Source organism: Oryctolagus cuniculus, chromosome 2 (assembly GCF_964237555.1).
Source record: "Oryctolagus cuniculus chromosome 2, mOryCun1.1, whole genome shotgun sequence".
NCBI classification, from domain to species: domain Eukaryota; kingdom Metazoa; phylum Chordata; class Mammalia; order Lagomorpha; family Leporidae; genus Oryctolagus; species Oryctolagus cuniculus.
This window is the reverse complement of record NC_091433.1, coordinates 42,553,709-42,579,832: the sequence shown is the minus strand read 5'-3', so window position 1 is coordinate 42,579,832 and position 26,124 is coordinate 42,553,709. Positions and strand designations below refer to the sequence as shown.

General features: G+C 42.8%; 2 protein-coding genes across 2 annotated transcripts; one reads left to right on the top strand and one right to left on the bottom strand.

Annotated features, from left to right (window-relative positions):
• The first annotated feature begins 285 nt into the window (after nt 1–285).
• Nucleotides 286–2,325, top strand: DEFB135 (defensin beta 135). The gene is made up of 2 exons (XM_017337693.3): nt 286–393; nt 2,023–2,325. The coding sequence occupies exons 1-2, from the start codon at nt 336–338 to the stop codon at nt 2,190–2,192; spliced, it is 228 nt and encodes a 75-aa protein (XP_017193182.2). The 5' UTR covers nt 286–335; the 3' UTR covers nt 2,193–2,325.
• Nucleotides 2,326–15,036: 12,711 nt separating this feature from the next.
• On the bottom strand, nt 15,037–19,766 carry DEFB134 (defensin beta 134). The gene is made up of 2 exons (XM_017337690.3): nt 19,578–19,766; nt 15,037–16,644 (listed from the first exon to the last, which is right to left on the bottom strand). The coding sequence occupies exons 1-2, from the start codon at nt 19,633–19,635 to the stop codon at nt 16,502–16,504; spliced, it is 201 nt and encodes a 66-aa protein (XP_017193179.3). The 5' UTR covers nt 19,636–19,766; the 3' UTR covers nt 15,037–16,501.
• Between the last annotated feature and the right edge of the window lie 6,358 nt (nt 19,767–26,124).

The window sequence follows — 26,124 nt, the reverse complement described above, 5'->3', positions numbered from 1 at the left end:
GTATGATTTTCTGTGCACAAAAGGCAGCTGTTCAGTGAGTGTACAATAAAAATACAAAGACGTGTACAAAGCACCATTCCCAGGCCAAGAATAGGGCTGTTCACGTGGTGTGAACTCAGTTGCTTAGAACACAAGTGGCACCCAGGAAGTGTGGCTTTGATGGTGAGATGTCAGGTTCAACATGAGAATGCTCGCTTATTGGGCTGCTCAGTGGAGCAAGCAGGTGTTCTTGTTCCTAAAGGTTCACTAGCCACACGTCTCCCCATCTCTCGAAAGCTACATATACAGTGGCTCCCCTTGGCATCTCACTTGCCTCTTTGCTGATTGGTTTGGCCATGAGGAGCTCAATCTTGATCCTTGTGGTCCTTGTCTTGCTCTCCTACGTTCCACCAGGTAAAAACGGAATCCCCTCCCCGTGGAATTAGGAATGGTGAAAGTTGAAGGAGTATTAGGTACTACAAGAGTTAGAAAAAAAAAAAACCAACAAGGACTCATCCAAAGAAAACGGCAAGAGGTAGAGATGCGAACAGAGACGGTTGCACCGAGCTTGTCCGGGGACTGGAGGGGAGATGCCAATGCTGTGTAACAGGAGGTGGCTCTCTCTGAAGAAGAATCACCCTCTGGATTTTGGTCTGGGGAGTCTATGAAGTTAGAGGGGAAGGTTGGACTGCTGGCATTGGCAGAAATGGGGCAGAGCAAAAAAGATGAGGTCTTTAGAAGACAGGTGGGGATGGAAGGGAGGTTCTTCCTGGAGAACTTCCTCCCAAATTCACTATCCATCTGGTCTTTCAGTCATTTGGAAGTCAAGCAGTGTTTATGCCTAGTAGGCTCATAAACAGTGCTCGTTGTTAAAACCTATCCGATTAGCTTATAGCGTGATAAGACCTGACAGAACATCAGTTTGAGGGACCAGAATTTATACTCTCAGGACAGAAGTCAGCAAGTCAGTAATATCGCGAACATACCATTTGAGTCATTAACGTTCTCAAAATTGCTTTTTTTTTTTTTTCTGGGATCTGTAGAGAGCACCTACCCCTTGCCTCAAACCTTCACATTCAAAAGACCACTGAAGGTTCAATTGTGAACTATCTCACAAAGACATAGAGGAGGAAACTCTGCTGCTGTCTTAGAGAAGATGACCTCCATGAATTTCTGCTGTCTCTCCGCTCGACCTCTCTGTCCCCAGAGAGGTGCCCCAGGGCCAGCAAGCACAGAGTGGGCAAGTCTGCTGGCCAAGGCCAGTGGGCTCGCTGCATTTATTGTTTTACGCCACAAAGGCCCAGTTCACGATCCCATGTGGTTGATTGATAAGAGACAGTGTTAAGGCTTAGCACACAAAAATGGGGTGACTCAGGGTCACCTTCGCCCTCTTAAACTACCGCCTACCACTGCTCCCCCACCCCTTGGCTTCCAGAGGTAGCTGGGTCTTAAACTTAACAGCTTGGTAAGTTACCATGCAAAACCACTCTCTACTCATTGCATGGGATTCTCTTGAGTACCTTATGGTTAAGCCAGGGCAGGTAGGACAGCACTTGGCCCAAGTCATGAAGAATGCTATTGGGGAACTCAAGGCTAAGACTATGGACTTTTGAAATTCTAGTTCAGTGTTCTTTCTTTCTACATGCAGGTACTGATAATCACACAATGCCCTGAGTCTCAAACCCTGCATGTTTCCCAACCGGGGGCCTTTGTAGACACCTGGTACTTTTTTTTGACATCTGATTGAGCTTTGCGTAGCTAATAGTCCCCAGGTGAATCTGAGGGACCCTGGTACTTGGAGTTGGTTGTTTAGTGATTCATGTAATTGTGGACCATGGAAGCTCATGGTCTCTAACAAGGTCCCTGGAAAACAAGGTAAGAGCAACTGAAAAGGGTGCATCCAGCCATAAGTGTTTGGGGTATCTTTGATGATGTCTAATTTACCTTTAAAGAGTTTTAAGGTATAGCCCTGAGTCTAAAGTATCCATAATAGCATGACCCTAGCCAGACACTGATTGCCTGAACTTTTGTTTCTATTGGCAGTGAAAAGTGGACCGAATATTTACATCAACAGGATCTTCTCTTCATGCTGGCGATTGAAAGGGACTTGCAAGTTGAAATGTACAGGAAGTGAATTATATCATATTATTTGTAATACTCAGTATCTGTGCTGCATCTCCAAAACCAATTTACCTATCCTTGTTGGGAGGTAGCTGTGAGACCGTGAAGGCTCCTGCTCATTTTTCCTGGGCTTCCAGATCCTTCTCAGTTGCACCATCCCACTAAAACCATGGCTTCAACCCAGCAGTGCTTTTGTGTCTGCTGTGCTTCTCTTGATTGTCCCTCCTGTAGAAACACTTTCTGAATTAAATTCCTTGTCTTTGGTATTTTTCTTTTTATTAATTTATTACTTACCAAGTCTCAGGAGAACTTCTTTTTGAAGCATACCATACAATTAGAAAAGTGTACAAGTTAGAAATAGATTGTGATGAATTTCACCAATTTCATTCATAGACTGGTGTAACCAGCATGCCGATCAAGAAACCAATATGTGTGGCAGTCATTGGTGCGGTGATGAAGATACCACTTGGGATGACCGTATCCCATATTGGATTGCTTCCGTTCCAGTCCTCCCTGTGCTTCCAATTCCAGTTCCCTGCTAATTAACATGCAGTCTGGTAGGCAGCATGTGATGGCTCAAGTACTTGGGTCCCTGTCATTCATGTGGGAGACCTGGATGGAGTTCTGGGCTCCTGACTTCAGTTTGGCTCAGCACTGGCTGTTGCAGGTATGTGGGGCATGAACTAGTTGATAGAAGACTTCTCTGTCTGTCTCTCCACCTTTCAAATAAAATGGAAATAAATGAAAAAAGAAAGAAAGGAAAGACTATCCCAAGTGCTGGCAGTTACTGCCTCACAAAAGATAATTCCTAGCCTGACTTCTATGGCTTGGCACCTGCTTTTGAATTTTGTATAAGTACAATCATACAGTAAGTACTTCCTTGTGTCTGACTTCTATCTCCATTATTTTTGAGAAATGTAGTCATATTTCACATAATTGTAGCTGGTCATTCTCAGTGGTATATTTCTGGGGTCAGCTCTGGGCAGAAGGCACAGACAGTGCCCATGTGCCTATTCAGGCTTCTGGGACTCTGCTAATAACACCCTGTAGACTCCCAGATGCGAGCTACTGAGAAACTTGACCCTCAGGCAGAAGCTGGAAGAGAGTGCAAATTCCTTCCAGGGAGAAGCTGGGAACTGGGTATTTTTGCCTGTTCTCTCTGCGCTAAGCCCAAGAGGAAGAGCCTTGGAAAGTGCTCATCTACTTGTGTACAACTGCCTCTTCATCCTCTGTGGTGCCAGGAGACTGGTGAATGCTAAGGCCTCCCATATACAGATTTAGGTGATTTAAGTGCCTGACCCTCATGTGTTGATGTCCCTGGCATTCCAATATCAGATGTAGGTGCCCTAGTCAATGGGTATGCCACAATGCCTACCCTCACTCGGAGAATTTTGACAATGCATACACCTGGGTAACCTAAACTTTATCAAGATACTAAACATTTTCTTTTTTTTTTAAACTTTTATTTAATGCATATAAATTTCCAAAGTACGACTTATGGATTACAATGGCTTCCCCCCCATACCGTCCCTCCCACCCACAACCCTCCCCTTTCCCACTCCCTCTCCCCTTCCATTCACATCAAGATTCATTTTCGATTATCTTAATATACAGAAGATCAGCTTAGTATACATTAAGTATGGATTTCAACAGTTTGCTCCCACACAGAAACATAAAGTGAAAAATAATAGATGATTTTTTTCAAATGATGATGAAATCAGAGCAGCCCTATTGTCATGTTTAATCCCAGTGAGAGTCAAGTTGGGAATTGATAATTTCTTTTTTTTTTTTTTTTTACAGAGGATCAGTTTAGTATGCATTAAGTAAGGATTTCAACAGTTTGCACCCCCATAGAAACACAAAGTAAAATATATTGTTTGAGTACTCGTTATAGCATTAAATCTCAATGTACAGCACATTAAGGATAGAGATCCTACATGAGGAGTAAGTGCACAGTGACTCCTGTTGTTGACTTTACCAATTGACACTCCTGTCTATGGCATCAGTAATCTCCCTATGCTCCAGTCATGAGTTTTCAAGGCTATGGAAGCCCTCTGAGTTCTCCGACTCTTATCTTGTTTAGACAAGGTCGTAGTCAAAGTGGAGGTTCTCTCCTCCCTTCAGAGAAAGGTACCTCCTTCTTTGATGACCTGTTCTTTCCACTGGGATCTCACTCGCAGAGATCTTTTGCCAGAGTGTCTTGGCTTTCCATGCCTGAAATACTCTCATGAGCTTTTCAGCCAGCTCCAAATGCCTTTAGGGCTGATTCTGAGGCCAGAGTGCTATTTAGGACATCTGCCATTCTATGAGTCTGCTGAGTATCTCACTTCCCATGTTGGATCACTCTCCCCTTTATTTACTCCATCAGTTAGCGTTAGCAGGTACTAGACTTGTCTATGTGCTCCCTTTGACTCCCAGTCCCTTCACAATGACCAACTGTGAACTGAAACTGATCACCTGGAACAGTGAGATGGCATTGGTACATGCCACCTCGATGGGATTGAATTGGAATCCCCTGGTATGCTTCTAACTCCACCACTTGGGGCAAGTCAGCCTGAGCATGTCCCAAATTATACATCTCTTCCCTCTCCCATTCCCACCACCATGTTCAACAGGGATCACATTTCAGTTAATTTTCAACACTTAAGAATAACTGTGCATCAATTACAGATCTAAACCAGTCATATTAAGTAGAACAGATAAAAAAACTACTAAGAGGGATAATGTATTTAGTTGTTCATTAACAGTCAGGGCTATGCTGATTAAGCCACCATTTCCCATAGTGTCCACCTCACTCCAACAGGTTTCCCTCTTGGTGTTCAGTCAGTCGTCACCGATCAGGGAGAACATATGGTATTTGTCCCTTTGGGACTGGCTTATTTCACTCAGCATGATGTGTTCCAGATTCCTCCATTTTGTTGCAAATGACTGGATTTCGTTGTTTCTTACTGCGGTATAGTATTCTAAAGAGTACATATCCCATAATTTCTTTATCCAGTCTATCGTTGATGGGCATTTAGGTTGGTTCCAGGTCTTAGCTATTGTGAATTGAGCTGCAATAAACATTAGGGTGCAGACCTCTTTTGTTTGCCAATTTAAATTCCTTTGGGTAAATTCCAAGGAGTGGGATGGCTGGGTCGAATGGTAGGGTTATCTTCAGGTTTCTGAGGAATCTCCAGACTGACTTCCATAGTGGCTTGACCAGTTTGCATTCCCACCAACAGTGGGTTAGTGTCCCTTTTTCCCCACATCCTCACCAGCATCTGTTGTTGGTAGATTTCTGCATGTGAGCCATTCTAACCGGGGTGAGGTGAAACCTCATTGTGGTTTTGATTTGCATTTCCCTGATTGCTAATGACCTTGAACATTTTTTCATGTGCCTGTTGGCCATTTGGATTTCCTCTTTTGAAAAATGTCTATTGAGATCCTTGGCCCATCTCTTAAGTGGGTTGTTGGTTTTGTTTTTGTGGAGTTTCTTGATCTCTTTGTAGATTCTGGTTATTAACCCTTTGTCTGTTGCATAGTTTGCAAATATTTTTTCCCATTCTGTCGGTTGTCTTTTCACTCTCCTGACTGTTTCTTTTGCAGTACAGAAACTTCTCAATTTGATGCAATCCCAATAGTTGATTTTGGCTTTGACTGCCTGTGCCTCCCGGGTCTTTTCCAGAAATTCTTTGCCTGTGCCAATATCTTGAAGGGTTTCTCCAATGTTCTCTAGTAACTTGATGGTGTCAGGTCGTAGATTTAGGTCTTTAATCCATGTTGAGTGGATTTTTGTGTAAGGTGTAAGGTAGGGGTCTTGCTTCATGATTCTGCACGTGGAAATCCAATTTTCCCAGCACCATTTATTGAATAGACTGTCCTTGCTCCAGGAATTAGTTTTAGATCCTTGATCAAATATAAGTTGGCTGTAGATGTTTGGGTTGATTTCTGGTGTTTCAATTCTGTTCCATTGGTCTATCCATCTGTTTCTGTACCAGTACCATGCTGTTTTAATTACAACTGCCCTGTAGTATGTCCTGAAATCTGGTATTGTGATGCCTCCGGCTTTGTTTTTGTTGTACAAGATTGCTTTAGCTATTCGAGGTCTCTTGTGCCTCCACATGAATTTCAGCACCATTTTTTCCTGATCTGAGAAGAAGGTCTTCGGTATCTTGATTGGTATTGCATTGAATCTGTAAATTGCTTTTGGGAGAATGGACATTTTGATGATATTGATTCTTCCAATCCTTGAGCATGGAAGATTTTTCCATTTCTTGGTATCCTCTTCTATTTCTTTCTTTAAGGTTTTGTAATTTTCATCGTAGAGATCTTGAACGTCTTTGGTTAAGTTTATTCCAAGGTATTTGATTGTTTTTGTAGCTATTGTGAATGGGATTGATCTTAGAAGTTCTTCCTCAGCCATGGCATTGTCTGTGTATACAAAGGCTGTTGATTTTTGTGCATTGATTTTCTACCCTGCTACTTTGCCAAACTCTTCTATGAGTTCCAATAGTCTCTTAGTAGAGTTCTTTGGGTCCCCTAAATACAGAATCATGTCATCTGCAAAGAGGGATAGTTTGAGTTCTTCCTTCCCAATTTGTATCCCTTTAATTTCTTTTTCTTGCCTAATAGCTCTGGCTAGCACCTCCAGAACTATATTGAATAGCAGTGGTGAGAGTGGGCATCCCTGTCTGGTACCAGATCTCAGTGGAAATGCTTCCCACTTTTCCCCATTCAATAGGATGTTGGCTGTGGGTTTTTCATAGATTGCTTTGATTGTATTGAGGAATGTTCCTTCCAAACCCAGTTTGCTTAGAGTTTTCATCATGAACGGGTGTTGTATTTTATCAAATGCTTTCTCGGCATCTATTGAGATAATCATATGGTTTTTCTTCTGCAGTCTGTTAATGTGGTGTATCACATTGATTGTCTTGCGCACATTAAACCATCCCTGCATACCAGGGATAAATCCCACTTGGTCTGGGTGGATGATCTTTCTGATGTGTTGTTGCATTCTATTGGCGAGAATTTTATTGAGGATTTTTGCATCTATGTTCATCAGGGATATTGGTCTGTAATTCTCTTTCAGTGCTGCATCTTTTTCCGGCTTAGGAATTAAGGTGATGCTGGCTTCATAGAAAGAATTTGGGAGGACTCCCTCTTCTTCGATTGTTCTGAATAGTTTGAGAAGAATTGGAGTTAGTTCTTCTTTAAACGTCTGGTAGAATTCAGCAGTGAATCCATCTGGTCCTGGACTTTTCTTTGTTGGGAGGGCCTTTATTACTGTTTCAATTTCTGTCTCAGTTATGGGTCTGTTTAGGTTTTCGATGTCTTCCTGGTTCAATTTAGGCAGGTTGCATGTGTCCAGGAATCTATCCATTTCTGATAGGTTTCCCTGTTTGCTGGCATACAAGTCCTTGTAGTAATTTCTGATGATTCTTTTTATTTCTGTGGTGTCTGTTGTTACATTTCCTTTTTCATCTCTGATTTTATTGATTTGGGTCTTTTCTCTTCTTTTTTTAGTTAGTTGGGCCAATGGGGTGTCAATTTTGTTTATTTTTTCAAAAAACCAGCTCTTCGTTTGGCTGATTTTTTGTAATGTTTTTCTTGATTCAATCCTGTTGATTTCTTCTCTGATTTTAATTATTTCTCTTCTCCTACTAGATTTGGGTCTGATTTGCTGTAGGTTTTCTAGATCCTTGAGGTGAATTGAAAGCTCATCTATTTGGTGTCTTTCCAATTTCTTGATGTAGGCACCTATTGATATAAACTTTCCTCTTAACACTGCTTTTGCTGTGTCCCATAAGTTTTGGTATGTTGTGCTGTTATCCTCATTTACTTCCAGAAAGTTTTTGATTTCTCTTTTGATTTCTTCTATGACCCATTGTTCATTCAGGAGCATGTTGTTCAATCTCCATGTGTTTGCGTATGCTCTAGGGATTCCTGAGTTGCTAATTTCCAACTTCATTCCTTTATGGTCTGAGAAGCTGCATGGTATGATTCTAATTCTTTTGAATTTGCTGAGACTTGCTTTATGGCCTAGTATGTGGTCAATCCTAGAGTAGCTTCCATGTACTGCTGAGAAGAATGTAAAATCTTAGCTGTAGGATTGAAAGTTCTGTATATATCTGTTAGATCCATTTGGGCTATAGTATCGTTTAAATCTACTGTATCCTTGTTGATCTTCTGACCGGATGATCTGTCTATTTCTGAGAGTGGAGTATTGAAGTCCCCCAGTACTACTGTATTGGGGTCTAAGTCCCTTTAAGTCCGTTAATAAATCTTTTAGATAAACTGGTGCCCTGTAGTTAGGTGCATATACATTGATAATTGTTATATCTTCCTGTTGAATTGATCCCTTAATCATGATATAGTGTCCCTCTTTGTCTCTCTTAACAGTTTTTGTGGTAAAGTTTATGTTGTCCGATATTAAGATGGCTACGCCCGCTCTTTTTTCATTTCTGTTGGCATGGTATATCTTTTTCCAGCCTTTCACTTTCAGTCTGTATGGATCTTTGTTGGAAAGATGTGTTTCTTGTAAGCAGCAAATAGATGGGTTTTGTTCCTTAACCCAATCAGCCAATCGGTGTCTTTTAACTGGACAGTTCAGGCCATTCACGTTCAAAGTGACTAATGATAAGTGGTAACTTTGCCCTGCCATTTGCCAAAGATAAGTTCTAATATATGCTTTGAATTCCCTGTGATCTTTTGCTGTGAGCTTTCCTTCCTTGGTTTCCTTCCTTTACCTTCTTTCATATTGATGACCGTGTTTCTGTGTTTCTGTGTGTAACACATCTTTAAGCATCTTTTGCAGGGCTGGACGAGTGGCAACAAATTCTTTCAATTTCTGTTTGCAATGAAAAGTCTTTATTTCACCTTAATTCACAAATGATAGCTTTGCAGGATATAATATTCTGGGCTGGCAGTTGTTCTCTCTTAGTACCTGGGCTATATCTCGCCATTCCCTCCTAGCTTTTAGAGTTTCTGATGAGAAGTCAGCTGTGAGTCTGATTGGAGATCCTCTGAGAGTAATCTGACGTTTCTCTCTTGCACATTTTAGGATCTTTTCTTTATGTTTCACTGTGGAGAGTTTAATTACAACATGTCGTGCTGAGGATCTCTTTTGGTCGTGTTTATTAGGGGTTCTGTGGGCTTCCTGTACTAGGATTTCTCTTTCCTTCTCCAAACCTGGGAAATTTTCTGCTAATATCTCACTAAAAAGGCCTTCTAATCCTTTCTCCCTCTCCATGCCTTCAGGAACTCCTAGAACCTGAATGTTGGGTTTTTTAATAGTATCCTGAAGATTCCCGACAATATGTTTCAGATTTCTAATTTCCTCTTCTTTTCTTTGGTCTGACTGTATCCTTTCCTGTTCTCTGTCTTCTAAGTCCGATATTCTCTCTTCTGCTTCACCCATTCTGTTTGTAAGGCTCTCTATTTTGTTTTTCATTTGATCTATTGAATTCTTCACTTCAGTCACTATCACAGTTTCCTGTTGTACTAGTTGTTTTGTTTCATTTTGATTCCTCCTTAATATTTCATTTTCACGAGAGAGATTTTCTATCTTGTCCATTAAGGATTTGTGTAGTTCCAGAATTTGTTTTTGAGAACTTCTTAATGTTCTTATCAATTTTTTGAGATCTGCTTCTTGCATTTCTTCTATATCATCATCTTCATAATCTTGAATTGGGGTGTCTTTTTCATTTGAGGGCGTCATGGTGACTTCCTTGTTTTTATTACCTCGGTTTTTGCGTTTGTTATTTGGCATATTGGAGATATTTGGTTTCTTCACTGTGGTGCTTTTTCTTGTTATACTATGACTCTAGATTAAGTGGACTATCTGTTTTTGATGGAGCCTTAGGGCTTGAGATGGGTGTGGCCTGAGAGCTCTGTTTGGTGTGCCAAAGGTGACACTCCCAGGTTAGGCGTGGTAAATCAATCTCTCTCTCTCTCTTTTTTTTTTTTTTTGATTCAAAAGGGAAGTAATTCCGCACAGCTGAACGAAGTTGGAGGTAGTTAGCAGGTAAATGATATACCCACAGGAGCCAGAGATCGGAAGCTCTTTCCCAAGGACCCCACAGGGAATCTGTTCGGCCCTCAGAGTGGGCTCAAATTCTCCTTCAGCCTCCCACTGGGTTGCCAAAGTTATGGAATTGTAGCGTCTCTGGAGAGTGCTCACGTGAATTCCGTGAGTTCTCTCCCCCACCGTCTCTTTTTTCACAGTCTCAGTTCAGTATCACCACAAATTTACTAGCTCCTAATCTCCTGTTAATTCGCCCTGCCCAGAGTCAGGTTTTTCTGCTAGGCTCAGGGCCGGTGCAGACCTGAGGTCGCTCTGCTTATGACGTATGTCCAAGATGGCGCCTGCTCTTTGTCTTGCTCGCCCTTGAGAGGTGAGCGGAGAGAGAGAAACCCGTGTCCGTACTAGTCACCCTTTTTTCTCTCTCTCTCTCTCTTCCAGTTAGCCTTGTGAACTTCCCCCCCCGGGGGTCGTTCCCTCTAGTCTCCTCTCTCCGCTTGCCTGCCGGTGTCTCGGGCTATTGAGGTTCGGCTCACCTTGCGTTCCAGCGCTGGTGTGTTGAGTCTGCCGCTGATGTCCCGAACTGTGGGCTCCCACGCTCTCCACGCAGATCCGCTGTGAGTCACGCGTTCCGGAAGAGTTTCTTCTGCTGTTTCCTCCCCTACTCTTCCTTGAACCTGCAGTATCTCCACTTTTATTAAACTATCTCTCCCCAGACTATCAGTGTGCTCCCTTCTTATTCCGCCATCTTGCCGGAAATCCCAAGATACTAAACATTTTCATTACTCCAGAAATTTCCCTCATACCATCTTCCAGTTGATACATATGACTAACTTTCTATTTTCTGAGAAGCAATAGTTATTATGCTTATATTAACCATAGGTTAGATTTGCCAGTTCTAGAGCATCATACACTAACATTATTAGAGGATGTTCTTTAACATGTGAGACTCCCCTCCTCTGCATTTAGAGAATATTTTTAGGTTTTTCCATGACATAACTTGTACCTGTAGTAAAACTATTCATTAAAGAACCATTGCAGCCATTAACCTCATCTATGCTTTACTACTATTGTACTTCCAAAGCCCTCGTTTTTGCATTAACCATATGATTGCATTACCTATGTCACACCCTTGAGTCAACATAAACATAGGGATTCTACTGATTCGAGCTACATCCAGGCAGATGCACACTCCGTTCTCTGACCAGGATGAGCATCACATTCAAAATGTGCATTAATTGGAGCCCTACAAGCAGTAACACAGTCTCAAACTAAGTAACCCAAACCATTATTCTTCTGAAAGGTCTAATAAATGGGCCATTCACACCATCAACCATAATCACTACTTAAGAATATATATGATTGAAGCCAGTGTTATGGTGCAGCAGGGTAAGTTGCTGCCTTTGATGTTGGCATCCCATACTGGAGTGCCAGTTCAAGCCCCAACAGCTCTGCTTCTGATTCAGCTTCCCACATTGCACCTGGGAAAGCAGAGGAAGATGGCCAAAATACTTGGGTCCCTACCACCCATGTGGGAGACCCAGATAGAGTTCCTGGCCCAATCTTGCCTGTTGTGGCCATCTGGGGGAAGTGAACCAATAGAAAGAGATCTCTTTGTGCTTCTCTGTCTCTCTCTCTGTCACTCATCTTTTCAAATAAATAAATACATCTTAAAAATGGAACATATAATCATGGCCTTTAGATATAAAATGTTTTATCTTAACATTAACAGAAAGAAAGTGAGCTCCATCTGACCTAACAGATGAGTCAGAACTAGTATCAGTCTTTAATGTTGAATATGCCACATACACATTTGCTTTATTCTTTTTAGCAGAAAACACTAGCAATTATTCTAATAGATGTCCTTCATGAGTCCAATACCCAGGCACTTACACCATTAATTTTTTAATAATTAAAAAACAATTATTTTCATTTATTTGAAAGGCAGAGAGAGAGAGACAGACAAACAAAGACAGAGAGAGGTATCTCCCATCTGTTGCTTCACTCCCCATATGCCTACAACAGACAGGGCTGGGTCAGATTGAACCTGGGAGCCAAGAACTCAATAATCCAGATCTTCCTATGGACAGCAGGGACCAAAGTACATGGGTTATTACCTGCTTCCTAGGCTACATATTATCAGGAATCTGGCATCAGAAGCAGATCTGGGACTCAAACCCAGGCACTCCAATATGTGATGCACGTGTCCCAAGCAGGTGTCTTAAGTGCTGTGTCGAATACCACCTTATACAATTAATTTTACTGTCAAAAGCTTCCTTTCAACCATTGTTTGTTTCAATAAATTTGAGCGTCCTATCCACAATTTTGATATGACCAACTCCTATACCTCCTATGAAATTTTTTTTTACTATTGACAATCACTAGCCCTATGCATATGACATATTTTACTCCTAATCCTATTATCAAGCATTCTACCACAACATAAGAAAGAGTAATTTTTATAAATAGTAGAGGCTTAAATCCTCTCATTTCTAGAATTTTCAGAATTGAGCCTACCCTTAAGAACTCAAAATTCTTGATGCAACTCAATACAACACAGTCCACAGTAAGGTCAACTAGATAAACTACTGTTACCCACCCAAAATTGTGGGCCTGCTTCCTGGCAAATTCTAAAAAACACACCAGAAGGAGTTGTCATGCAAAGTAAACCACAGGGAATAATTTCCAAAGTTTTGACTCCACAAGCAGGGGAAATGGGTGGGTTTTTTTGGGGGGGTGGAATGAATATGTAAGAGGGAAAACTCTTTATCACATATAGGGATGGAGACAAGTTCACGCTGGTGCAGTTCAGAAATATGCTTCAGGTTATAAGTTTAAGCTACTTCTAGAGCCAAGACTTCAGTATTGAAATGAAGCAAAAAGTGATCTTTGGACACCATTTAACCCATCTGCACAGGTGTTGCTCTTGCAGTAGAGTCTGGACTAGCCCATTGTGGCTAAGGCTGGCATCTCTCCCTGGAATGTGACTGAAAACCTGAGAGCTTTGAAGAACATCCAGTGTTTTTAGGGTCTTGAAAGAAAAATGAGTCACAAGGGGGCCTGACACTATGTAGTAGGTTAAGCTTCAGCCTGCAGGGCCGGCATCCAATATGGGTGCCAGGTTGAGTTCCAGCCACTCCTCTTCCAGTCCAGCTCTCTGCTATGGCCTGGGAAAATAGCAGAAGGCTCAAGTCCTTGGGCCCCTGCACCCATGTGGGAGACCCAGAAGAAGCTCCTGGCTTCAGATTGGCCCAGCTCCAGCTATTGCGGTCATTTGGGGAGTGAACAATTGGATGGAAGACCCTTCTCTCTGCCTCTGCTTCTCCCTCTCTGTAACTCTTCCTTCCAAATAAAAAATATATCTTTATAAAGAAAAGAAGAAATGAGTCACAGGAAAGACTTTTGAGCTGCTTCAAGCATTAGCTAGTAATACTCCCAGGCTCATCCCTGCAACATGTTGGTTTAAATCCTTCCCATATTAATTAATCCTGCAATTTTTATTCATTATTCTATTCATTCTTATCACAGGATCCATAATTATAATTTTTAGCATGCACTGATTAATAACCTGAATAGGCCTAGAAATAAATATACTAGTCATTACTCTCACTTTAATCAATAAAGCAAACCCACTGATCCACATAAGCAGCTGTCGAATATTTCTTAAACAAAGCAACTGCATTTATACACATAAAATAATATGTGTATAAATTAAAAAATTAATAATCATTATTATTATACTATAGTCAGGTTAATGAACAGTTATAACAATTCCTGATCAGGGAACAGCATTGTGCACACTAGGTTAAGCTGTCTTCTGTGATGCTGACATCCAGTATTGGAGTGTTGGTTCGAGTCCCAGCTGCTCCACTTCTAATTCAGCTCCCTGCTAATGTGCCTAGGAAAGCAATAGAAGATGCCCCGAGTACTTGGGCCCCTGCACCCTCCTGGGAGTTCCAAATGAAGCTCCTGGCTCCTGGCTTTGGCTTGGCCCAGCCCAGTTGTTGTGGCCATTTTGGGAGTGAATCAGCAGATGGAAGATTTCTCTCTCTCTGTCTCTCCCTCTCTTTGTCACTCTGCCTTTCAAAAAATAAAAATAAATCTAAAGAAACTCTGTTCAGACAGCATCTCTTTTTTTTTCCCTTTCTTTTTTTTTTAAAAAAACAAGGTAGGTGCAGGGGCATAGGCACGTGGGCCACCGCCTCAGTTGCTTTCTCAGGCACATTAATAGGAAGCTGGATCAGAAGTGGAGCAGCCAGGACTCAAACTGGCACCTATATGGGATGCTGGCATTACAGGCAGTAGCTTTAACTGTTACGCCACAATGCCAACCCTTCAAGTTAATTCTTGAGCGAGCTTGACTCTGAGTTGTTCTCCCGATGCCTGTCTGGTGATGTGATCTCTCACTCCCACGTGTGCCCCCCGCCACGATGCCATCACCATCAGGTCCTCACCAGACGTGAAAGCAAGGGGGCTGCCTGATCTTGGGCTGTCAGCCTCCAAAACTGTGACCTAAATAAACCTATTTTAAAAAGATTTTTTTTATTTGAAAGGCAAAGTGCTAGAGAGGGAAAGAAGAAGTGGGGGAGAGAGAGAGATCTTCCATTCTCTGGTTCACTCCCCAAATGGCCACAACAGCTGGGACTACTAGGCCAGGTCGAGGCCAGGAGGCTGGAACTCTAATTTTCCTTGTGGGTAGAAGGAGCCCATGTTCTTGGGCTATCATTTGCTGTTCGCCAGGTGCTTTAGCAGGAAGCTGGATTGGAAGCAGAGCAGCCAGGATGCAAACTGGAACTGCCTTATGGGATGCTGATATTGCAAGCCTCCTAACCTCTTACGTTAATAAAAATTACTCAGGCTCAGATATTTTTATTCATATTTATTCATTTATTTGAAAGGTATTGTGACCAGAGGGAGAGATCCAGAAAGAGATCTTCTATCTGCTGGTTCATTTCCCAAATGACTGCAGCAGTCAGGGCTGGGCCAGGACAAACCCAGAGTCAGGAACTCCATCCAGGTCTCCCATGTGGGTGGCAGGGGCCAAAGCACTTGGGCCTTCTTCTGCGGCTTTCCCTGGGTGCATTAGCAGAGAGCTGGATTGAAAGTGGAGCACCAGGGGCTCGAATCAGCGCTCTGATATGGGATGCCAGGGTTGCAAGCAACAGCTTAACCCTCTGCACTACAATGCTGGCTCTGGGTATTTTGTTATTGTAAAGCAAAATGGACTGAAACAGGCTGTCTGGGATGTTGTGAGGCCAGTTTCATATAATGTCCATGAGTCTTCAGGTAAGGAGTCCCCTGCCTTCTTCAGAGACTGACAGTTTTCCTGGAGTCTTTCTGGAAGAATTTTCTCCACATTCTCAGAAACCATGGTAACTCTTCTAGGCCATCTGTTAGCCCGTTCCACTTTAACCTACCTCCCCTCCAGAAACTATAGGTGTTTGTGCTTCTGAGAGGAGGGCACACTCTAATGAATTTTTACTATGTTCCCTCCCAAATCACCTATGCTTGATTTGCTCGAAGACTGAGCATTGTCTGGGGGTACAGAACTACTCACATCCCTCATTCTTTCTCATACACTGCTCTCCTTCCATCTCTTCCCACTTGCAGTATGTGACCAGGAAGCACTGTCCTTTCAGATGAAGAATTTAATTTAGCCAGTGATTCTTTAGCCTTGTACCAGATCAATAATTGCCTATTTGCAGCGAGAGCCTCACACTCTCAGAATCACTGGAGGCCAAGCCATAGCCAGTACTGATGCTAAAGAAAACTGCTCCACACAGTGTGGTGTTAGATACTAGGCCTACGGCACCCAACCAGAGAGGTGGGAAGATGGGCCTTACACTGACTCATACCCAGGCAGTCTTACAGCCTGTAGCTGGATACTGTGGGGCAGAAATGGAAAGTTCCAGGCTTAACTGAAACTAGGGAGGTGGATGAGAAGGTACCTTGTAAGAACCCCTCACAAGACGGCCTTTCTCCTGTTTCAAGAACTTCAGCGTCAGGCTCAGCTAAAACTGAGTCAGGTCTATTCCTCTACAGAGTGTAAGGTATATCTAGTGTAGATACCTAGATATAAAACACTGAGGGATTTCCACAGAACTAAGGCATCCTTTCTGTGATTACAGAAGGGAAATAGGCACTGAGGAGAGCAATGGATATTACTTTGAGTGAGAAAATATACTAGACATGGTCTTCGTGAGACGCCTCAGTCTGTTTGAGAAGGCTGCAGCTTTCCTCTTCAAATCCAGATCATGAGATTCAAGCGGTTCATGAAAACATACCAACCACTTGGCTGGGGCACATTACAGTGCTGTAGCTTAACCAGATTATCCAGCTTTTTGAAGGATGGGAGGGTCAAGGGGCTGCAAGTCGACAGGCATTGACCAGTTTCTCATGTCAGGGCTCAGGGTTTCCTCTGACACAGCATTCCAGCTGAAACATACAGTAGGCAACTAGCATTTCACTCCCATAGCACTCAAGTCGGCAGAGACCATTCTCAGAGCATTTCTTGTGCAGTTCTGATGATACTGGGTTCAAACCTAAGAGGAAAAAGAGTGGAAACACAATTCACTCCAGGTCTTCTGTGGACTACAGCATGACTATTACCTCAATTTTTATGCAACCGAATTCCAAATAGGCTTGGTCAAGTTAAATGCCTCTGTGACTTGAAAAAAAATTTAAGTGACAGATTGAATTGCATTCTCCAAAATTCATATTTTGAAACCCTAACCCCCAAAGTGACAATATTTGGAGATAGGCTTTCTCTGGAGGTAATTTAATTTAAATGAAATAATAATGGTAATCTTCTAAACCAGTAAGATTGGTAGCCTAATCCTGTAGGATTGATGGCCTTATAAGAGGAGGAAATAGCAAGAAGATGGCTGTCTACAAACCAGGACAAAGGCCCTCACCAGAAACTTAGTCAATTGATCTTGATCTTGGACCCTCTGGTTTCTAGAACAGGGAGAAAATAAATTTTATGTAGGCTGCTCAGTTTGCAATTTTTTGCTATGGCAGCCCGAGCTCAGTAAGACAATTAGGAACTTGGAAGTTTTCCTGAATTGTTCAGTCAATATGATCCAAAGAACAAGTTAGCTATGCATGTATTGTCATTCCTTCCATATTTAATTATTTACATATTTAGTTATTTACTCACTAGGATTTATTAATTTCAAGCAGGTTTTTATGAATCCAGTGAATCAGGCACTGTTGAGGTAAATTTGATCTTAACGTCACTGAATTTTCAGTCCAGACAAAAAGACAAGAAACACAAAACATCTGAGAGGAGAAAACATGAAAAGTGCTGTGCAGGGTTTGCAACATGGAATGGTCTTGTGAGTTTGAAGACGGTTGAAATCAATTCTGAATTTTGTACACATACTCTCCCTTAGAATAAACAAATATAAATGTTCATATGAAAGAAGGCATTCAGAGGAAAAGAGTGTGATTATTTGGCCATCCATAGTAAATTAGCCAACACATACCTAATCTAAGTCAACATGCTGTTGAAGATAATTGTCCTATAGGAGAAAGGAGGGGTTAGTTTTAATTAGTTGGCAAGATGGAAACCCAAGAGGAGAATCTGTAACACTGTTGGGAAGACAAACTATCATGTCTAGATAGTGACAGAAGACATTCCCAGGGATGTGACAATGGAATGGAATATTGTAGACCAATGGAGCTGCTGATCATTAGGAGGTCATGAATCAGTTGTCATCAACCATGGTAGAATTGATGCCACCAAGAACTTCAAGAGACCTGGATCCTATCAGTTCTTAATTCAACTTGTTGCCATATGATCTTGAAATCTGGTTCATCTGCCTAGAGAATACTTCAGGGAGTCTGAAAAATCAGATGGGCCTTTACAATGAAAGGGTTTGGAGTGATTCAGTAACTCAAGATGAGATTTCTACACTCAGAAAAGGATATGGTGAAGCCAGAGTGCAGGATCAGTCACGCTTCCCTCATGCTCTCCCTAGAGGCCACCTCATCTGATTGGGCATTTCTTCTACCACAGAAAGTGCAGTAGATCTCATGGAGCAAGCAGTTTCCAGTCTGCTTCCTCAGGTACCTAAAAGAGCCACAGATACTAAATTAGCTATAAGCAGTTTCAATATCTTAGAAAGCTTAATAAATTGTGTTAGCACTGTATGCTGACTGTTATACCCAGATAGGTTCTTGAGTTTGAAAAACAACAGTAGCAAAATAGGGTGGGGCATGTTTAATGAAAGTATGTGATGATGCATGGTAGCAGGAGTTGGATTTTTTTTTTATTTTTTAAAATTTTTTGACAGGCAGAGTGGACAGTGAGAGAGAGAGACAAAGAGAAAGGTCTTCCTTTGCCGTTGGTTCACCCTCCAATGGCTGCCGCGGCCGGCGCACCGCGCTGATCCAATGGCAGGAGCCAGGTGCTTCTCCTGGTCTCCCATGGGGTGCAGGGCCCAAGCACTTGGGCCATCCTCCACTGCACTCCCTGGCCACAGCAGAGAGCTGGCCTGGAAGAGGGGCAATGGGGACAGAATCCAGCGCCCCGACTGGGACTAGAACCTGGTGTGCCAGTGCTGCAAGGTGGAGGATTAGCCTAGCGAGCCGCGGCGCCGGCCATGAGTTGGATACTTTTCCCACTGTGCATAGGAATAATCTACACATTTTCCCATTTAATCCTTGTGAGACTTTGAGGTTAAAAGTGTTATTATTTCCATTTTGTAAATGAAGAAGCTAAGGCTCAGAGAAGCTCAGACTTTTATCCAAAGCTATGGTGCTAATAAGTCAGAGAGCCAAGAGTTAAGGTCATGTTTTGCTGACATCAAAGCTGGTTGACAGTTTTTTCTACTTGGGAAATTAAAGGGCCCACAGTGGGAGTGCATGTATAAGGTTGCTTCATAGAACTGCACTGCTAGTCAAAGTGTTATGGGTGAAACAGCGACGTCGGTTCTTGTCTTACATGAAAGAAGGATTTCCACGTGGACAAGGCAGTGAGCAAAACAAGATTTATTTGAGTCAGAAACCTCCTCTTGACGCAGCCAGGAGGAGGCTCCAAGAGAGGCAGACCTGAGAAACTGTGACGGTCGAGTCTTTTAAGCACAATTTTTTGGGGAAAAATAACCAGAGCATCAGCTAACAATCAGAGGGAGGGGACAACATCCATTGAAAGGCTGGCTTTGTAATCCTGTCTATCCTGTCTAGCTTGCTCGTGAGAAAGCAAAGAAGCAATCAGAGAGTGTGATTGGTAACTTCTCTTTTCTAGGCTCATGATAAACCAAAACTTGGGCAGAGTCACTGCTGCCCTGCTACTCTTGTGATAAAACTGCAAACTCAAGAGTGGGATTCGGCACTTTCATCGTGCTGGAGGTAACTTTTGGGGTAAAGCGAGCATTTTGCACCCTCTTAAAGAGATTTCCTCTTTCCTCATTCTGACCAGGACCTCCTCACTGAAGCCCCACCTCCCCTACCAGGAAGACTCCCATTTTACCTGCCAGTGCTGCATTCCAGAAGAACAGAAGGACAGACACGATGAGGAGAGGCTTCATGGCTGCAAACTTCCACCGAAGGGGCTGGAGGCGGAGTCTGACCCTGGGTGCCAGAGGACAGAGGGAAAGGGGAGGTCGAGCACGCACTCCTGCACAACCTCTCGGCTGAGGACATGCCCTACTCCAGGCAGACAGGCTGCGCTGAACACCCCCCGAGGCAGCTCATCTGCCAACAGAACTGGCAGCCTTTTCCTGTTGGACAGCTTTTCCCATTGACAGAGGCACCGTCCCCTAGCTGGGTTTAACAGAAGCACTAATGGAGGCCTGAGGGCTACAGGCCTCCTCTGTCTCAAATGTAACAATACATATTTTTTTGCTCACTTTTTACTCCTCTCTTACAAAAAATACAAATGCTACTTTTAGAAGATTCATGAGATACTGAAAGTGACAGAGAAAGAGTAATTATACTCGAGTCCTGTCTCTCAGAGACCACTTGTGTGTGTAATAAAGTTTTGTCTATGCCCAGTTTGTTTTTTGATGGTTTGTTTTACATGGTCATAAACTCACTATTCTTGTAATTTGGTGCTCTGACTATATATTTGTGTGTGTGTGTGTGTATGTGAATATCTTTGTAACTCTTTGTAAATAGTATTTTGAATGATGCACAATATTCCATCAAAGTAATTTTAAGTAATTGTCACTGTTTAAAAATCCTTATTAAGGCATACATGACATGCAATAAACTGCAAATATTGAAGTCAACTGGAGAGCACAAGATTTCACTCAAAGGGACAAGCTGATTGTACCATGGAATCATCACTTTCTACTCCCCAATCTAAGAAAATTTAAGGAAATTCAAATTGAAGGAGATAATGAATGATGTAGGGAGCAGGCATTTAGCCTAGCAGTTAAGATATCTATGTCCTGTATCAAAGTAATTGGGTTCCATTCTTGTCTCTGGCTCCTGACTCCAAACCCTGGGAGGCAGTGATGATGGTTCAGGTAACTGGGTTCCTTACCACCACATGGTAGCCTGGGTTGTGTTCCCAGAACCTGTTTCAGCCCTGGCTCTTCCCCAGCCATCGCAGTCCTCAGGGGAGTGAGTCAGCAATCAGGGGAGTGAGTCAGCAATCAGGGGAGTGAGTCAGCAGATGGGAAATCTCTCTCAGTCTGTCAAATAAATTCAAAAAATACAACGAATTATTGGTGGCTCAGGTAGATACCCAGATGTTTTATCCCTTCTTTGGGATACTTCTGCGGTAGATTCTGCATTGTCTCATGGGGTTTCCCGCAGAGATTGAGCCCCAGTTGCCTGCAGTGGCCATTGACTTGACAATACAACTTGTTAGCTTTGCTTCATTCCCTTCTGTATTGCATTTTCCAATTCTCTTACTGGTACTCTCTAGGATCACACTGCAAATAAATTATTTTCCTTTTCCTTTTTTTTTTTTTTTGACAGGCAGAGTGGACAGTGAGAGAGAGAGACAGAGAGAAAGGTATTCCTTTGCCGTTGGTTCACCCTCCAATGGCCGTCGCAGCTGGCGCACCGCGCTGATCCAATGGCAGGAGCCAGGTGCTTCTCCTGGTCTCCCATGGGGTACAGGGCCCAAGCACTTGGGCCATCTGCCACTGCACTCCCTGGCCATATCAGAGAGCTGGACAGGAAGAGGAGCAACCGGGACAGAATCCGGCGCCCCAACCAGGACTAGAACCCGGTGTGCCAGCACCACAGGGCGGAGGATTAGCCTAGTGAGCCGCGGCGCCGGGCTTCTTTTGCCTCTTTGTCTAAAAGTTTGCTTCTGAGGCAACCCTAAGACTTGTGCCAAATTTCATTGATTGGGCTTAGAATATTACAGCTAATCTTCCAATTCTGCAATAAGCAAATTTAGATGTGTTTTTATATTGCTGGATTAATTTATTATTTTGTTAGAATTTTTGCATGTGTATTTATGAGTGAAATGGGCCTGAAATTTCCTTTCTCACATTGTCCTTTGAGTTTTTGTGTCAAACCTGTTAGCCTTATGGAATGAGAAGGCACATCTTTCCTCTTGTTTCTCTAGTGACACCCCATCACTTCTGCTATATTATGTCCATGTGAAGTAATTCACTAAGGTGCCCTATATTCCAGGGGAGATGACCACATAAATGCATAAATACTACGAAGCAGGGATCTCTGGGGTCCCTCTGAGAGACTGTCCACCATGCTTCTAGATTTTGTTCGAGAATTTTCTTACTAATTCGTTAGATCTTCATCACTTTTAAGAACATTTAAACATTTCAACTGCTTTTTTTTAATTTTCAAAAGTCTAAAAAACTTAGTTCATGCTTGTATTCTATGTATGCAATGTATACTTCTTGTTCTCAAAAACAGAGAAGCCACGAGCAGGCTTCTGCATTTCAGAGACTGTTTTCATTGGGCATTGGAAGGAACGCTTGGATTCGTGGTTTGTGATAGATTTTGGAGGCGATAGATCAACAGCATGATGACTGCTCTAAAGTCTGCACTGAATGGAGTTGCGGCAGAGGGAGAATGTAGGGGTGAAGGAAGGAGGGGAGCTTAGCTGGGAAGGGTGATTGCTTCTTCTCCTATCCTGGGATTCGGGTAACAAGAAGCGGGGAGAATTGGGTGGCCAGACTACACATAGCATCGGTCGCACTGCCTTCTTCAGTCGATAGATCGGAGACAACCTCAGAGTTTCAGTTTCCCTTCCCTCACATAGGTTCTCCCAGTGGGAAGGGGTGGAAATAAAAGTATTGGATGACTCAGGGCCACACGAAGGTAGTGAAACCTTGCTATTCCCACCTGATGACCTAGAATGCACATGAAGTAACAGTAACACATTGCACCTAAGAGCTTTAGGAATTTTGTTTTTTAAAAGGATTTATTTATTTATTTGAAAGAGTTACACACAGAGAGAAGGAGAGGCAGAGAGAGAGAGAGAGAGAGAGAGAGAGGTCTTCCATCTGATGGTTCACTCCCCAGTTGGCCACAACATCTGGAGCTGGGCCAATTTGAAGCCAGGAGCCAGGAGCTTCTTCCAGGTCTCCCACACAGGTGCAGGGGCCCAAGGACTTGGACCATCTTCCACTGCTTTCCCAGGCCATAGCAGAAAGCTGGATTGGAAGTGGAGCAGCCAGGATTAGAACCAGTGCCCGGCTGGTGCCGATGCACACTTGGCTAATCCTCCGCCTGTGGCGCTAGCACCCAGGGTTCTAGTCCAGGTTGGGGCACGAGATTCTGTCCCGGTTGCTCCTCTTCCAGTCCAGCTCTCTGCTGTGGCCCGGGAGTGCAGTGGAGGATGGCCCAGATCCTTGGGCCCTGCACCCGCGTGGGAGACCAGGAAGAAGCACCTGGCTTCTGGCTTCTGATTGGCTCAGCATGCCAGCTGTAGCGGCCATTTGGGGGGTGAACCAACGGAAAAGGAAGACCTTTCTCTCTGTCTGTCTGTCTCTCTCTCTCACTAACTCTGCCTGTCAAAAAACAAACAAACAAACAAACAAACAAAAAAACAAAACAGCGCCTACAAAGGATGCTGGCACTGTAGGCAGCGGCTTTACGGACTACACCACAGTGAGTGGTGGCCCCAGGAATTTTATTGAGAATAAGAGTAAGAGGTAACTCAACAGTTGCACCTGGATTGGTAAGATCACCTGAAAATCAGAATGTTTTAGTCATGTTAGCATTATCAATGCTCACCCAGATGCTATTGCACTGCGTATCTCCTCTGGAACATAAAAGTAACATTGGGAGAAGATGACTAACTTTGAATTGACTAAATTTAAGTTTTTGTGACCAGGTAGAATGAAGTTCATAATGGGAATTAATTTATAAGCAAATAAACCTCCACCTTGGTAAACGTGGTTGGTGGACTGGCACTCATATCCCTTACATGACTTAACTCTGTTACTCACAAACATCTCTTTATTGACTGTCTCCACCCCATCCTGGCACTCAGCCTTCTTCCTCTTCTGACTCTAGATTAGTGAGCTTCATTGCCTCTATGTCTTCGTCATCGTTGGAATCTCAGTGCCATTTCTCATCCCTCTCATCGTGTCATATGGCCAATAAATCCTAACAACCTTACTTCAGAAACTCATCCCGCATCTTCTCTTTGTTTTCAAACTTCACACGAGTGTTCCAGTCCGAGCTCACTGAAGTGGGATGATGTTACATTAACAGATGATGGAGATCATCTAGCTCAGGTTGGCTATTATCAAAAAGACAAATGTAACAGATGCTGATGAGGATATGGAGAAAAGGAAACTCTTAAGCATTGTTGGTGGGAATGTCAATTAGTACAGCTATCATGGAAAACAGCACGGATTTCCTCAATAAAGTGAAAACAGATCTATGGTATGATTGAGCTATCCTATCTCTGGAGATACATACATACATATACCTGATGTGTGTGTGTGTGTGTGCTTGTGTGTAATGACATCAGCATGCCAAAGAGATAGCTGCACTCTCATGTTTATTGTCACTCCATACACAACAGCTAAGACATGGAATCAGCCTAGAAGCTTATCAACAATTGAATAGACAACAAGAGGTAGTTTGCAATAGTCTCTTATATATCTTCTGAATAACTAGAAGAGAGGAAATCAAAGCCTTCAAAAATAAGGTAAGGGGGCTGGTGCTGTTGCGTAGTGGGTAAAGCCACCACCTGCAGTGCCAGCATCCCATATGGGCGCCAGTTTGAGTCCCGGTTGCTCCACTTCTGATTCAGCGCTCTGCTATCACCTGGGAAAGCAGTGGAAGATGGCACAAGTCCTTGAGCCCCTGCACCCATGTGGGAGACCCGGAAGAAGCTCCTGACTCCTGGTTTCAGATCAGCAGAGCTCCAGCCGTTGTGGTCATCTGGGGAGTGAACCAGCAGATGGAAGACCTCTCTCTCTCTCTGTTTGTGCAACTCTGACTTTCAAATAAATAAATAAATCTTTAAAAAAAAATAAGGTAAGGACAAGGACATGGAAACCTAATCACCCTGATTTGATCAACACATATTGTAGACATGTATTGAATGATTACCCTGTACCTTGCAAACATGTAACTTAAAATATTAATCAAGAACGCTAAATAAAATATCAAAACATACTTTGTTTTCACAGTCAGGTGACATTTCAGCACATATAAACTGCTTCTTAGGAGCTAAGAATGATTCAGCAAATTCCAAAAAGCAATAGGACAGATCAGACTCTCTGGTCCATGCAATTATAGCTAACACCGACATGTGCTTGCAGTAGGGAAAGTGCTACTTAACACCTTTACCGACCCATATCATTCTCACAATACCACAGTCTGGGGAGTGTTGTCATGCCATTTACAGACAAGGAAACTGAGAGAGATACAAGATAAATAGCTGGCCCAAAGTCAAACATTTAGCAAGTGGTAGGGCTGGGATAGAGTATTACAGGTGAAGCAACAATGGAGTTGTGGGCATTCACCGATGAAATGAATGTTTAAGTGTACACACAAAAAAGAATGCAAGCCCTTATGAAATTTATTTTGACCTGATCCCCTAAACATGCAGTTGTCATGAGTTCCCTTTTATCCACCATATTAATTGTTCTTAGATAAATAAGAGAGTTTTAAGCATTTTCAGTTTTCTCTTCCTGGAGTCTGAAGAAGATGGATTAGACGTTTCACCACCTCTTTTTTTTTCTTCTTTTCCATCTTCTCTCTGCAGCAGATGCTCCAGTCGGCACAATATCGAGCTGCAAATTCATTTGCTTTGCACTTCATTCTGCAATTATGTAATGCTGCAGGACATCCAGTCTTAAAAAAGAAACTGGCTTTGAAAAGAGAAGACAATTATATTACACATATTACTTACTTGATATTTTTAATGTTGGAAATGTATCAGAACAAACTGAAAATAACAATAAAGAAGATGATAAAAGAGTGTGTGAGAAGTGGAGACAGAGACAGAGAATAAAAACAAACAATGACTTCTACAAAGACAGCAGATAAGTGAGGCAGTAGCTGGCAAGGCACAGAGCTTTGAATGAGCTATTTTTCTAATTATTTCTGCCTAACGAGAATGATCAATTGCAGGTAGAGATTCATGATGCATGGGACGATGCTGTGGGGTAGCTGGTTAAGCCGCTGCCTGCAGTGCCGGCATCCCATTTGGGTGTTGGGTGTCGGTTCAAGTCCCAGCTGCTTCACCTCTGATTCAGCTCTCTTTTATGGCCTGGGAAAGCATTGGAAGATGGCACAAGTCCTTGGACCCTTGCACCCGTGTGGGAGACCTGGAAGAAGCTCCTGGCTCCTGGCTTTGAATCAACCCAGCTCTGGCCATTGCGGTCATTAGGGGAGTGAACCAATGGATGAAAGACCTCTCTCTCTGCCTCTGCCTCTCTGTAATTCTGTCTTTCAAATAAATAAATAAATAAATAAATAAATCTTTTTTAAAAAATGAAATAAAGATCTCTTTTTTTAATTTATTTTTTATTTTTTGACAAGCAGAGTGGACAGTGTGAGAGACAGAAAGAAAGCTCTTCCTTTGCCGTTGGTTCACCCTCCAATGGCCACCTTGGCCCGCGCAC